The sequence below is a fragment of the Canis aureus genome, chromosome 29 (assembly GCF_053574225.1).
Source record: "Canis aureus isolate CA01 chromosome 29, VMU_Caureus_v.1.0, whole genome shotgun sequence".
In the NCBI taxonomy this organism is placed as follows: Eukaryota; Metazoa; Chordata; class Mammalia; order Carnivora; family Canidae; genus Canis; species Canis aureus.
This window is the reverse complement of record NC_135639.1, coordinates 25,005,714-25,021,691: the sequence shown is the minus strand read 5'-3', so window position 1 is coordinate 25,021,691 and position 15,978 is coordinate 25,005,714. Positions and strand designations below refer to the sequence as shown.

General features: G+C 35.1%; 1 protein-coding gene across 3 annotated transcripts in view; it reads left to right on the top strand.

Annotated features, from left to right (window-relative positions):
* Window positions 1-15,978, top strand: part of SLK (STE20 like kinase) — a 63,347-nt gene that overhangs the window by 32,941 nt on the left and 14,428 nt on the right. For 2 of the 3 annotated variants that reach the window (XM_077877752.1, XM_077877751.1), the window contains 7 exons: window positions 316-397; window positions 2,593-2,721; window positions 3,059-4,435; window positions 6,508-6,638; window positions 6,853-6,976; window positions 9,747-9,926; window positions 12,338-12,430. In XM_077877752.1, coding sequence (XP_077733878.1) covers window positions 316-397; window positions 2,593-2,721; window positions 3,059-4,435; window positions 6,508-6,638; window positions 6,853-6,976; window positions 9,747-9,926; window positions 12,338-12,430 — 2,116 coding nt within the window. The remainder of the gene's footprint in view (window positions 1-315; window positions 398-2,592; window positions 2,722-3,058; window positions 4,436-6,507; window positions 6,639-6,852; window positions 6,977-9,746; window positions 9,927-12,337; window positions 12,431-15,978) is intronic. The other variant, XM_077877753.1, reaches the window with a different exon arrangement.

Below are 15,978 nucleotides of genomic sequence, written 5' to 3'. Positions count from 1 at the left end.
GAGGTGTATATGTGGTTGATTTATATTTGTGGAATTTAATAGAACAGTTTCTGTGATTTTTGGCATACTTGTGAATGTATGACTATATCGCGTCTAAAACTATGACTATATACATATGTATTTGGTTTTCTTTTTACAGATGATATCTTAATATTCCTCTTAATATTATTATGAAATCTTAGCATTCTCATTAACTAATTTTCTTATGTTGAATAGTATTACATACATAATAAAACTCAATCTTATCAGAGTTTTGTTTGATTTTAATAACAAGAAAGTAAAACAGACTATCATTGTTAAAATTTTATTTTGAAGGTCTCCAAATTTTAAGGACTTTCTAAAGAAATGCTTGGAAAAGAATGTGGATTCCAGGTGGACTACATCTCAGCTACTGCAGGTAAGAGAAGAGTAATATAACCACAGCAAACTACAGGTAATTGTTTTAATTAAGAAGAGTACAGTTTCAGATCATTCAGTGTATTGTCTTTTCACTCGAGTTTCCCTGTGGAAACTTAGAATACATTGTAGTAGTAAACATTTGCTTTACAAACATGTGTGCTTCCATTACTAAAAGGCATTTAGCTTATAAGTCACCCACTTGTGCTTTTTTGATTCCATTTAATTGTGTTCTTTTTAATTCTGTTAGTTATTTCTACTTTGTTAGTTACTTTTAGTTTGTCTCTCCAGTTACTAGAAAGCAAGCCCCTTGGGAGCAGGGGTCATGAGTAATTTTTTTTAAATCTCTTACGGTGAGGGTAAATATTCAGTAAATACTGCTGACTTTTAAAAAAAAAATGGTGTTAGGGGCATATGGGTGGCTCAGTCAGTTAAGTGTCTGCCTTCAGCTCAGGTCATGATCTCAGGGTCCTGGGATCCAGCACTATATTGGGCTCCCTGATCAGTGGGGAGTCTGCTTCTCCTTCTCCCTCTGTCCCTCCCTCCTACTCCTGCTCTTGCTCTCTCTCTCAAGTAAATAAATAAAATCTATTAAAAAATGCTTTTAAAGTGATTGGATAGTTTTGTTTTATAGCGGGACCCATTTGTAATAACTGAAATAGAAATTTGTTAAATAGGGATGCCTGGGTGGCTCAGTACTTGAGCATCTGCCTTCAGCTCAGGGTGTGATCCCAGGGTCCTGGGATCAAGTCCTGCATCAGGCTCCCAGCGGGACTTGCTTCTCCCTCTGCCTGTTTCTCTGCCTCTCTCTTTGTGTCTCTCATGAATAAATGAATACAATCTTTTTTAAAAAAAGACATTTATTAAATAGTATTACAAGTGGACAAACAGAATGACAAACCTGAGGCAGTTACTGTTAGATTGAGTTACTGTGTAACTCTTGCATTATAGTATTTTAAGTTGATCTGTTTATCTCTGTGCAACAGATGCATCCCTAAAATGCACTTTCTCATATTCTTTCATCATCCCCACTTTGGAAGGCCTAAGTCTGTGACAGGAACTATTAAGTGCTGCTGAGTGTCCAAAGATGAATAAAATGTCTTCTTACTCTTAAGATGTGAGAACCAGGGACGGTTGGGTGGCTCAACAGTTGAACGTATGCTTTCGGCTCAGGGTATGATATCTGGTCTGGGGATCAAGTCCTGCATTGGGCTCCCTGTGAGGAGCCTGCTTCTCCCTCTGCCTGTATCTCTGCCTGTCTCTCATGAAAATAATAAAATAAATAAAATAAAAATAAGTAAAAAATAAAATAAAGAATATTAGAACCATGTCAAAAAAGCAGGTATTTGCAGACCACTTTTTTTAAGATTTTATTTGTGAGGGGATCCCTGGGTGGCTCAGCGGTTTAGCGCCTGCCTTTGGCCCAGGGCGCAATCCTGGAGTCCCAGGATCGAGTCCCCCGTCGGGCTCCCGGCGTGGAGCCTGCTTCTCCCTCCTCCTGTGTCTCTGCCTCTCTCTCTCTCTCAGTGTCTATCATAAATAAATAAATCTTAAAAAAAAAAAAAAGATTTTATTTATGAGAGAGAGTGAGTGCACTCATGTGCACAAGCAGGGGGGAGGGCAGAAGGAGTGGGAAAAAGCAGGCTCCTCACTGAGCAGGAAGTCAGATGCAGGGCTTAATCCCAGGACACCGAATCATTACTTGAGCAAGAGGCAGATGCTTAACCTACTGAGCCACCCAGGCACTCTTATTTTCAGACACTTTAAACAGAATTCCAAAGCTTTTTGTAATTCTTTTATTGAGGTTTTATCCAGGATTTATATATATATATTGTTGTTACTTCTTAAGAACCAAAAATGTATCAATTTGAAATTTGCTTTAAAATTTATTTTAGATTATGAAATTTCGAACATAGCAGAAAAGTACATGTACCTATTACCCAGATATATTACCATTTTTGACATATTTCCTTCCAATTCTTAAAAAAGTTACATACTTGTAGGCAGCCCCTATTTCTGCTCAGTCCCCTTCTGCTCCTTCCTTGCTCAAATGTAACATTATCTGAAGTGGTTTATATTTTTGCTACCCATGTGTTTATATTTTATCACATAATGATGTGTGTATTATGTGTTTGAAATTTTATAAGCAACCATTTCAGCTGTTAATTAAGTATGTTCTTTTTAATGATCAAACAGCATCCTTTTGTTACGGTTGATTCCAACAAACCAATTCGAGAGCTGATTGCAGAGGCAAAGGCTGAAGTAACAGAAGAAGTTGAAGATGGCAAAGAGGAAGATGATGAGGAAGAAACAGAAAATTCTTTGGTCAGTATTTAGAAAGGAAATATTATTTGGGTAATATTTAGAGTCACATTTTGAGGTGTAATTGTACCTGTGTCTAAAGATTAATCCATTTGTAGCAGTTCAAAACCTTTAATTTTAGGGGTGAAGATTAACCAGTTTGCTCCATTTTTGTCAAATTTTTTTAAAGATTTGCCAGTTCTTTAAGTTATTTTTATAATTTCATCAAATTTTACTTAAGATGTTAAATCATTATATATGACTTAAATCATATACTTATCTATATACAAAATATGTATATTGTTTTGGTCACCATCTCGAAGATGTATTTTAACACTAAAATGTATAAAATCTTTTTTAGCCAATACCTGCAAGTAAGCGTGCCTCGTCTGACCTTAGTATTGCCAGCTCTGAAGAAGATAAACTTTCACAAAATGCTTGTATTTTGGAATCTGTCTCAGAAAAAACAGAACATAATACTTCTGAAGATAAATTTAACAGCAAAGATCTTAATGAAAAACTCACCACTGATGAACCTGAAAAAGCTGCAGAGGGAATTAATGAACATATTAATGATGCTCACTTAGAAGCTATGGCTGAACTTCATGATAGAACAACAGTGATCGAGGAAAATGGGAGAGAGGAGAAGAGACCCAGGCTTGAAAATCTACCTGACACAGAAGACCAAGAAACAGTGGACATTAATTCAGTCAATGAAGGAAAAGAAAGTAATATAATGATAACTTTAGAAACAGATATTGAACAGAATCTGAAACCTGAGGAAGAAAAGGTTCAGGAAAAGCAACGGATATTTGAAAATAAGATTACGGAATCTGAGGAAATTAAAGATACTGCTATTCAGACAATGGATTTAGTTTCTCAAGAGACGGGAGAAAAAGAGGCAGACATTCAGGTTGTTGAAGATGAAGATACACTTACAAAGGAAGACACTCAAGAGAAATTGGGAAAAGATAACAAAACTCTAGAAGACATGATCAGCAATACAAGCAATGTGATAGGAACAAATGAGGCAGGAGATGTTGCTCAGAAGGCAGTTGAAGACAATGCTAAGGATGCTCAGAGTAATGATGGGAAGGAAGTGGTTGAAGTAGATCAGAAATTAGTAAGTAAGCCCACAACGGGTCCTGAGGCTGGTGGTACTGAGGAAGTTCCTATTAAAGATGTAGTGGAAACTAATGAGATAGATCAGAAATCCATGGAAGGTAAAGATGAGGAACAATTAATCAACAATTTAGAGAACATAGTAAAGACCAGTGAGGAGTCTGGGACAAATGAAGGTGAGGAAATTATTGAATCCAGTAGCACTGAAGAAATAGAGGTCAGACGTATAGTAACTCATACTGACCAGAAGGCTTTAGGAAATGAAACTCAGGATGCTCCTGAAGCCACTGTTCAGATAGATACAGAGCAAAAAGCAATTCCATGTGAAATGCCAATTAAAACAGAACTTCAAGTGACTCCCTCTTCTCAGCCCAGTGAACCTCAGCCTGTTCCAATACCTAGTATTAATATCAACTCTGAAGATGCAGAAAATAAAGGAGAAATAGGTGCTTTATCAAAAACTGAAACCATGCTGCTTCCAGAATCTGAGAGTCAAAAGGAAAATGATACTGATTCAGGCACTGGTTCCACTGCTGATAATAGCAGCATTGATTTGAATTTATCTATTTCTAGCTTCCTAAGCAAAACTAAAGACACTGGATCAATATCTTTGCAAGTAAGTATATGTGAGTCCTAGTTTGAGTTTTTCTTCATAATTTTGGCAATTTACAGGTTATGTGAAACATATTTTGAAGATAAAACAGCACCAAACCAGTGTATTGCCAACCTTACAAAGTTCTTAAGGCAATCAACTAAAAAGGCAATCAACTAAAAAGAATCAAGGAGAGAGATTCTGGATATAATCTTTTAATTTTTTTATAATACCTGATTTTGCCAACTTGACGTAAACAGTAGAAGTTACTTGGTGTGATTGGCTTCTCTTATTGCACATATTTAGATATATTTTAGGAAGCATCCATAATATATGAAAGAGTTGAGGAATTGAAAGAATGATCTCTTTTTAAGTACATTTAGAGTATAAACAGTCCTTGATTTACCAGTGGCCCATACACTGTTTCCTCCTCAATCATAGATAGTCATCTCGACTGCCATGAGAACCATTGTGGGAAAACAAACAAAAAAATCAAAAACTAAAATGCAGAACACTTGGAGCTCTTAGAGCCATTCTCAAATTTTAGTGTGCTTAAGAGTTACCAGGGATATATATGATTAGGGATGTTAACTAGACTAAATGATAATCATTTAGCAATACATGCAAATATTGAATCATTACGTTGTACACCTGAAACTAACATACTATTTATTATAGGTCAAGTATACCTCAACATGAACAAATTATTTTAAAAAAGAGTTTCAGGGGCACCTGGGTGACTCAAGTCAGTTAGGGGGCTGCCTTCAGCTCAGGCTTGATCTGAGGGTCTGGGGTCAAGCTGAACATCTGGCTTCCTGTTCAGTAGGGAGTCAACTTTTCCCTCTGCCCCTCCCCTCCACTAATGCTCTCTCTCTTTCTCAAAAAAAGAGTTTCAGAGGGCGTTATGTAGAGGTCTGGGGTAGGGCACAAGGATCAATATTTGTAATAGAAGAACCCATGGAATTCTGATACAGGTGAGCCATAGACTACTTAGATACTTTGGGTTGATAGCAGAGGAAAAGACTGTGCAAAGCAGGAACAATTTAGGAAACTGACCTCAGGAACTGGACTCTAGGGCGTGACTGATGAGTCTGCCTGTCTGCACCAAATTATTACACATAATTTGAAGTTTATTCACTGACTTAGTAAAAAATCCAAATACTTTTTTTAGAATTAAGGTGATATTAATTGTAGATACTTAAGTAGAAACTGAAATACTAAGTTTAGGTTTACAGGGTGGCAAGCCCACTTTAGATTTCAGGGAAAGCCTGGCTAGATAGGGTGCCATGGTCCAGGGCTTAGGAAGAGAAGTGTGAGTGTACTGGTAGCCTGGAGAGTAGAACACTAAGGTTGCAAAAAGGTATTTGGAAAGTGCCAGAGGCAGACTAAAATTCTAATGCATTTTAATTTAGTATTATCACATTCCACTTTTGCTCCCTTTGCTTTCAGACCCTTCCCCCATATCAAAACCAAGTTAATTATTTGCTCTCAATACTTATATTTTGCCAAACTATATTTTTTAGAATGTTATACTTCCGTTATTTCTATTTAAAAAGCAGTTGGATATCAGCTGAGGAATGGAGTTTGGTCTTGATAAAGAATTGTAGGCAATAGCAGGCAGCTGAAATGTTATCTTTCTAGTAATTCTAAAATCACATGTCCATCTCTGCTTTTGAGATGGAGGAGGGCTGTTGATATTATCGCTGCTGATGAAATAGATTTTAATTCCCAGCCCTGTCAGTGTGTAAAAATTACCTGGGGAGCCTTTCTTGAATGCAAATTCTCAGCCACCCTCAGACCTGTTGAATTAGATTCTTTAAGAGATGAGCCCCAGACATTCATTTTTAAGTGTTTTGTCAGTGGTTCTAAAGCTGAAAAGCAGAGGTATCTAAAAACTTACAGGGTCAAAAGAGGAAGAAAAATGATTAACATGTAAAAGTTATACTAATTTATGTGAATTGTTTTTTTGTGCCTAATTATGATGTGGTGTCGTAAAAATTATAGGTGCATGGTTCTGTGTTGTGTTTTGTTAAGAAAATGTTTTTTGTCTCCAGTATTTTCCATACAAAACCTAACTAACATAAAATCTCACTCAGGAAACAAGAAGACAAAAGAAAACATTGAAGAAAACACGCAAATTTGTTGTTGATGGTGTAGAAGTGAGTGTAACGACATCAAAGATAGTTACAGATAGTGATTCCAAAACTGAAGAGTTGAGATTTCTTCGGTGAGTAGAGAACATAATTAAAACTGGGTTTGGACTTCCTTGCAGTCTCCGCAAAGTATGAAGAATAGAGAAACAAGGGTAAAGTCTTGGCTAATTTTGGGTTATTCTTACTACTTTGCCATTTGAAAATATTGTTAAATTTTTTTTTTAAAGCATTGCTTTAGTTGTGTAATTTTTGCTATCTTCTCTAATTATTGCTATTAAATTTTATCAGACGTCAGGAACTTCGGGAGTTAAGATTCCTTCAGAAAGAAGAGCAAAGAGCCCAACAGCAGCTCAATAGCAAACTGCAACAACAGCGAGAACAAATTTTCCGGCGCTTTGAGCAAGAAATGATGGTAAAGTCTTAGATTTTATACCATTTTGTTAATACTGAAATTTAGTGCTTAAAAAAAAAAAACAACCCGCTAGCAGGTTTTAGAACTTGTTCTTTGATGACGAGATTTTCTCTGGCCTTGCTAGTATTTCTGGCCTTTATCTCTTTGGTGTTTTAGATGCTTTTTTTCCTGTTTTGTTTTTGTTTTTTTTTTTCCCTTTTTTCCTTTTGAATGAAAGGATCTTCTATCTCAGTCTTCCTGTACTGACTTACAGTGTGATGTGTCTTCCAGTTTTCTTTGATTAAAATTTATCACAAAAACCTGGAATCATGAAGCTAGCAGATGCTTTATAAAGTTCTCAGGTGTGCCTATTTCTGGATAATTTTTCAGTGTTATGATTTGACCTCTTAAATTTGGAAACTTAAGATTTAAAAAAAATTTTTTTTATTTATTTACGAGAGAGAGAGAGAGAGAGGCAGGCTCCACACAGGGAGCCCGATGCGGGACCCGATTCCGGGTCCCCAGGATCATGCCCCGGGCCGAAGGCAGGCGCCAAACCACTGAGCCACCCAGGGATCCTGAAACTTAAGATTTTAAGGCAGTCTAGAATAGTTGTCTTCAAGCCTGTCTTGAGTACTACTTGGGGCTTGTTCAAAACACACCTATTTCTCTGGCTCCTCCTACAGTTAAGCTTCCACATCCCTATTCAAAGCTAATAGAGAAATTGGTGCTGACTAGTCAAGGGTAATTGTCATGGAATCTTTCTGTTTTTACCTTGTGGCCAAAGTTGGAAAGGGAATCAGTAATGTGACCTAAAATTTTAGTATTTATTGAAACATCTAGTTTAATGGGGGTTAGAAAAAAAGATCATTTCAAATGTTACAATATTCATGTTTTGAATATGTTTCTTTGTTCATATAAATTGTAAGTAGTAAGGATTGTTTTCTGTACAGTGTGGCATTGTTGATTACATTTGTTGGATCATACCTGAGAATTCTTAAGAGAATAATGAACTTTTATTCTTATTGAGTATTTTTATAGTACTCAACATTCTATATTCAAGAACCTTATAATAATTACATCTCTTTTCCCACAAAATATTTCTAAAATGTTTTGCTGTTTACTTTTATTTTTTTTGACCTGGGGGGAGGGGCAGAGATAGAGAATCTTAAGCAGGCTCATGCCCAGCGTGGAGCCCAATGCCAACCTTGATCTAACAACCCTGAGATTGTGACCTAAACCCAAATCAAGAAACGATTAAACAACCGAGCCTCCCACTGCCACTTTACTTATTTTTTTTAAATACCCTTGATAAATATTTAACTCTACCTATATCCAAATTATATAATACTCAAGTAATTAAATAAGCAGGAATCTTTCATTGAAAGAGCAGATTTATAATTTCAAAAGATTTGTGTTGTATTGAAACAGAATATTTAAGAATCTTAATGAGGGGACACCTGGGTTAAGCATCTGACTTCAGCTCAGGTCATGATCTCAGGGTCCTGGGATTTAGCTCCACATTGAGCTCCTTGCTCAGCAGGCAGTCTGCTTCTCTTGGTCTCCCTCTGTCTCCCCCCACTCCACTCGTGCTCTTGCTCACTTGCTCTCTCTCAAATAAATAAAATCTTAAAAAAAAAATCTTAAGAGTAAATCTAAATATGACAAGTAAATGGTACATTATTAAAATAGACTTTGGATAAGACCTTTGGTTTATCAAACATTTATTGGATAAATATTGAAAATTTTCTAACTTTAGTACTTCATATCAACTGGATATTCTTCTGGATGGTTTAAAAATTTTGACTATTCTACTTGTATAATAGAGAAAAGTATTTTGTGTTAAAAAAAATGAAATGCTCATTTTTTTTTCTAAAGACTTATTTATTTGAGAGAGTTAGAGAGAGAACATGTTGGGGGAGGGGCAGAGGGAGAAGGAGACTCCTCACTGAAGAGGGAAGCCTTGAAGACAGACACTTAACTGACTGAACCATTCAAGCACTGCCGTGTGGTCATCCTTTAAAAAACATTTTCTTCTTTTTTTCTTTTTTCTTTTTTTTTTAAGATGAAGAGTCACATACTCTTTTTTTTTTTTAATTTTTATTTATTTATGATAGTCACACAGAGAGAGAGAGAGAGAGAGAGAGGCAGAGACATAGGCAGAGGGAGAAGCAGGCTCCATGCACCGGGAGCCTGATGTGGGATTCGATCCCGGGTCTCCAGGATCGCACCCCGGGCCAAAGGCAGGCGCCAAACCGCTGCGCCACCCAGGGATCCCTAAAAAACATTTTCCAACATATTTTAGTGCATTTGACTTTTTCAGTATTGCAAAGGTTGTGTCACATCACTAAATTTAAATACTGGTTATATACTCTAAGTAAACATTGTTATTATGAGTAGTTGAGCGGCTGCCTCTGGCTCAGATCAGGTGATCCTGTGGTCTTGGGATTGAGTGCCACATCAGGCTACCTGCAGGGAGCCTGCTTCTCCCTCTGCATGTATCTCTGCCTCTCTGTGTCTCTCATGAATAAATAAATAAAATCTTTAAAAAAAAAGAAAAGTTGGGCAGCCCCGGTGGCACAGCGGTTTGGCGCCGCCTGCAGCCCGGGGCTTTATCCTGGAGACCCTGGATCGAGTCCCATGTCGGGCTCTCTGCGTGGAGCCTGCTTCTCTCTCTGCCTGTGTCTCTGCCTCTCTCTCTGTCTCTCTCTCTCTCAATTTCTATGAATAAATAAAATCTTAAAAAAAAAAAAAGAAAAGTTAAATGATCTTGAGCCACATTATTTTACAGAGCAAAAAACGACAGTATGATCAAGAAATTGAGAATCTAGAAAAACAACAGAAACAGACTATTGAACGTCTAGAACAAGAACACACAAATCGCTTACGAGATGAAGCCAAACGCATTAAAGGAGAACAAGAGAAAGAGTTGTCCAAATTTCAGAATATGTTGAAGAATCGAAAGAAGGAGGTAAGTAAAACTACTGCTTTTAGTTATGAAAGCTGTTTTTTTTAATGTACACTTAAGACTACAGAACTAGGAATAATAAATAGTACTCATTCATTCTTTCGGTCTTCCCAAGAGTCATGTAGGGTAGTAAGGTGAGGTGTTATCCCATTTTACTGTCAAGGAGAATGGGGTAGAAGAGGTTTTTAGTGGTCTGTTCAAGTTCACAAACTACCATTAAATGTCCAGCTAAGTCTTTTTTTTTTTTTTTTTCCAGCTAAGTCTTGAACCAAGTCTAATTCATTTTCCTTCCAATCTACCATTTTTCCTTTATTAATGCAATAGTTAAGGCCTCTGTAGAAATTGCTTTTTTTCAAGAAAACTTACTATGTTGTGTTTGCAGGTGGGAACAATAATTCATCTTATTATTTATTTATAATATTTAATTCATACTTAAACATTTTTTCTTGGTTAGCTTGATTGCCTTTCTTAAACATTGTGCCAAAACGAAAGCCGAGTACCTTGAAATTTGAAATTATAAATCCATCAGATTGAAAGATAATTTGAAGAGTCACAGGTAGAAAATACCTGTGTAAAGTCATTTCTTTACAATGAATTTTTAAATTTTTCCTGAAGCTGTTCCATATTGTTATAGAATCTGTGCTATTGTTTACTATGAAAAGTTGTCATTGATTCATAAAGAGGATATATATATTGTATTAATGTCTTTTTCTCTCCCAAATTAAAGTAAAACAAGAGTTTTACATAATAGCAAAGGTGATTTTATGATTTATTCTGTACCTTTAGTGTAGGGGAAGAATTTACCTTTTTGTGATGTAAAAGACCCTAGGGACAATAATTATGAATAGTTCAATTAGGATTAGAATAAAAATCTCAACCAAACCTGTATATGCATTTTCACTTTTGTTGTATATCGAAAATACTCATGTTTATTAACTTTAACATTTAATTATGCATAAAACTGAGTATCATAGTGCTGAACTTGAGGGTCTGCTTTAAAAGCGTAGAATCTAAGATTAATAAATACAATGCATTATATAATTTCTTTAGGTAAATAATGAAATGGTATATAATCTTATTTGATGTGGCTACCATTTCTAAAAATTAGTGTTTTTACTGCTAAATATTTTATGTAAGGTTTCTCTGTATACCATGATGTATGACTTTATGAGGCTCCATGTCAGTTTTCTTGAAACTGTGGGGTAGTTTTTATTGAGAGGTTATTTTTTAACATCAGATTAAATCTTTAAAAATTTCTAGATAAATATATGATTTAATCCTAAATATATTAAAGTGTGTAGTTATTTTTACTGTTTTGGGGTCGGAGAGTTGAGCTAGTAAACATGTTTGAGATCATGATATGCATATTTTAAATAATTATTTAATGTATTTTTTTCCTCATTGCTAAATTTCTTGCATTTGGGGAGTCTCTTTTCCTTTTAATGGTGATTTGGTTTCATGAGGGATTACTGATGGGAAATTTTAAATACACTCTTTTCAATCAAAATCCGTCTCTTTCACAGACCATCAGTAGCATGTGGTGATTTGGAATCTCTGCTTTTGGTGCTTCTACTTGAAAACACATGATTGTTTTTCATAGTTGGATTACAGATCTTCTGTTAGGTGCAATACATATCTAGGATTTTGAAATGATTAAAAGAAGGAGCCTTAAATTATACTTCATTTTATAATATACTTTATTTGGTGTGATAAATCATAGCATTCTAAACTATTATTTTGTGAGTGCTTATTACTGGTTTGAACATTGACAACTAAGTTTGGCTTAAATTGTCAGCGAAGGAGAATGTTATTCTAATTTGACGCAAAATCATCAAAGATGTTGATTTTTATCACACTATGTAATGTATAAAATGGTGCATTTTATGAAAAAGGAAAACAGTGTCCATTTATTTCTCCTTTTGTTTTTGTTTTTGTTTTTTTGGTCTCATTAAATGAATTTAATTTAGAATTATTTATTTGGTTTTATCAAGCCAATTATGAAATTTTGCAACTTGTATAAATGGCATGAACCTTCCTTATTTTCAACATTTCAAACAATGTCAATAGATACAGTTTGATCTTTTAAGAGGGTCAGTTGAATTTATCATTTTGAGTTCAGAATCAGTGCTGCTAGTAATCCTTTACTGATTGTCTATGTATCTTTAGAGGATAATATGTAGGGATAATTAAGCACCTGATTAACCTTTACATGGTGTGATGTCCCTTTCTGCACTGAGATTAAGCATGTTCTGTCCTTTCATTCTTTTTCACCAAACTAACACCTGTATATTGCATGTTGAAAGGAACTTTTTTTTAACAGCTTTAATCTTTGACTTGTAGCTTGTCTGCTCACATAAATGCTTGCTGTGGAGAAAGTATTATTTCCCCACCTCCTGCATGCTTATACACTGTAGGTTATAAATGAAGTGGAGAAAGCACCCAAAGAGCTGAGAAAAGAGCTCATGAAACGCAGGAAAGAGGAGCTTGCACAAAGCCAGCATGCTCAGGTAACAGCAGCAGCTTAAAGCTACTAAAAACAGAAGGCAGCATTATTCTTGCAGCTCAGTAAACCATGGCTGAAAGGGCAAACTCCTACTGTACCTATTATATGATGTTGACTTCTGCACTTACAGAGGTTCCCAGGGCATTCTTTATGTAGAACTGAAATCACACTAACGGTGACATTTAAGTTGCTAATACGAAATTGAGTGGAATGTTTGGAAAGCTGACTCCAGATGAAATAAACAAGTATGTTAATGTATAATCCACTGTATTCTTATTATATAATCATGATGGAACTTACATTTTTGAGCAGTGATGTCAGTGTTTGATAGAAGACTTTTTGACAAAATACAAAAGATGAGTATATATAGGCATTGTGCATGAAAAGAATGCCTATTTAAAAGACCATTATTTTTATAAAATTGGAAGTTAGAAGAACAACAGTAAATGGTAATGTTATATGGTAGATCAAATGTTTATTACTATTAAACTCAACAACATAAGTACCTTAAAAGTAGATTTTAAGTATGTTTTTCTTTTTGATTCAAAATCGAGCAGTTAAAAAAAATACTGTCTGTATAAACTTGATTCTAGGTTATAAGACTGAACCTATTAAGATGGGTGAATTCTTTAAAAATCAGACAAGATAGTATTTTAAACAGATTTTTCTACAATTATCTCATATAACTCTACAAGATCATTTATATGAGGAATAGTTTTTCTTTTATTTAAGTTTGCACTCAGTCTGGAAGCAGAGAGAAGTGAACTCAATTTGTAGTTACATATGTCAAAAGAAGAGACATGGATTATATATTAGTGGATTACTTTCAGTTATCATTTTAATGTGGTTTTATGTGATTTAAAAAGTGGTTCCCAAACTTTTACAGACCCATGGAAAAACAGAGAAGAATCAAAAAGCAGTGGGGACCATGAAAGATGAAATGACATCTAAAATTTTTTCTATTTGTCCAGAAGAATGTTTTATTTTATTTTCAGAAGGACATTTTAAATTGCTGTTTACTTATCACCATCATTTTAAAAGAGGGAGTATTTTAACACCATGAAAAATAAGGAAAATATTTTGGAATTTAAAATTTTAACAAAACTAGCCTATTTAAATAAATTTAGTACCTTTTTTTTTAAATTTAACTTTCTTGGTTTGAATCAGTGAAAAATTTTGTCTTGGCCTAATGGGTGATTACTAGTTAGAGTGATAATAGCAAACCCAGCACTTACTATGTGTCAAGCACTGTTCTAAGTGCTTCACCTGCATGAACTCATTTAACTTCACAACATATGAGGTAGTTACTCTTACCGCCTCTGTTCTACAGGGAGGACATGTTCTACAAATGAAAGCACATATGAACCACCACAGTGTACTGCCTTTCATGTTTAAGTTGTTATTTCTGTGTCTAGTCTAAACTCTTATCAGCTTAGTCCCGTGGTTGTGGATCATATTGTTAGTAGGTGAAGAGGAAGTCCTTGCTTGCCACACGTCTAATTTTGGATAATTTGGATTTCAAACAAGATAAGAATTTAGTGTTAAAGAAGTTAGATGATCCTGTGCTTTAATTAAACATTGTTGGTGATTTTTCATAAGATTTTGGGGGCTAAGCTCTATTTCAACTAAGTGAAATTTTGTGTATAAATAGTAATAGTAATTTTCTTTCTATAAATTTAGTAATAGTAAATTTAGCAATAGTAAATATTGCTAAAAATATAGAAATTTCTTTCTATAAATTTAATGAAGAACTTAGTAATCTGGGATCCCTGGGTGGCGCAGTGGTTTGGCGCCTGCCTTTGGCCCAGGGCGCGATCCTGGAGACCCAGGATCGAATCCCACATCAGGCTCCCGGTGCATGGAGCCTGCTTCTCCCTCTGCCTATGTCTCTGCCTCTCTCTCTCTCTCTGTAACTATCATAAATAAATTTAAAAAAAAAAATAAAAAAAAAAACTTAGTAATCTAACAAATGTAAAAACGTTTCTCTTTTGCTACTGCTTTTTTCATGAAGCTAAAACAGTAACTTTAAAGAGTTTATTTTAAACTTTTTGAGAATTTGTGTGTAATAGTTTCATAGTCATGGAGCCTGAATGTATTTAATCATCTAGTTCAGTGGTTTTTAAACTGTACTCCCAGGAGCTCTTGAGTTTGGAAGAAGCACTTTGAGAATCCTTCGAAAAGGGAGGACTGTGGTGCTCTGGTTCCCTGCTTCCACTTCCCAGCACTACTTTTCATCTGTTTCATACAGTTTATGGTAAATTTTTTGAGAGAGGGTTTGACTGGTTTAAAAACAACACAAACTAGAGTTCGGAAACCACTGATGTAGTTTAAAACCTTCCTTTTACAGATGAGAAAGAGACCTCTCTGTTAGGTGACTTGTTCCAAGCCTCCTGAAACTCAGCATTTTGTATAATCATTCTTTCCATTTACAAAAAGTCATCAGCTATATTCTTACCGGGGAGGTGCATTGTATTCTAATCCACAGGGTGTTGCTCAGGTCATGATTCAGTCTTTTCAGTTGTCATCTTGTGCGGTCTTCAACGCCCAGTTGCAGGATGTAAGTTCCACATGTCTATGGGAGGATGCCTTCTCTTGTTTTACCTGCTTTTTCTTCAGCTCACATGTGCCATTTCATTTTTCACTCCATTTGTTAAAATCTAGAAGATTGATAGATAATGATATCAGTAATGACAATAATAATAATAACCTGAAGTGAACTTTATGTAGTATTCTTCAAAGAATTTTCACATTTGATTCTCACTGCCACCTCCCTAATATAGGGATGGAGTATATCCGTTTTACAGATACGGAAATCGAAGTGCAGAAGACTAAGTGATCTACTTAAAGTCAGAAAAGACATTAATGGTAGAACTGGAATTAGAACACTTGTAATAGTGTTCTTTTTGTGTTTACCCTCACCACAATTTTGAGATTTTCATCTTTTTCAAGAAATACCTTCCCAGTAGTATTTTAAAAGCTTTGCACATGTGAGAAATTGAATGCTGTGATTAGATTTTTATTTTTGTGTGAAGTGAAATTTTGATTGCATATGTTTATATAAACGTTTTAATTATGGATATGGTCAGAAAAGCCATATTAAAAGTGATGATTGTAGTTCCATTTAACTCTAGTTTTCACTATTCAAATTGTCCATAATGAATAGTGAGTTACTGTTCTCCTTGCTGTAGTTTTAAATTAAGTCTGGAATTCCAGGCTGTATTCTTTCTCACAGTTTCTATAGGGAAGTGACTAGCCCATTTAACTCTGTAATTTTTGTTTGTGATGTTTGATATATACAACTGGAGTAGATAGAATACAGCTTGATTTCAACCCCTCCTTTCCCCTCTCCTGAAATCAGACGTTTTTTTTATTGGCAGCTGCTGAGCTCTATAGTTTTCTAAAGAGTAAGCAAAACACTAATTTTTTTTAATGAGAGGGAGAAATTATGAATTACGATCACTTTTCTGATCATTACCATTCTTAGCTTTTCTTTTGAGTTAGAATCAAATTCTGTACAAAGAGCCCAATATATCATAACCTTTTCCTATAGAT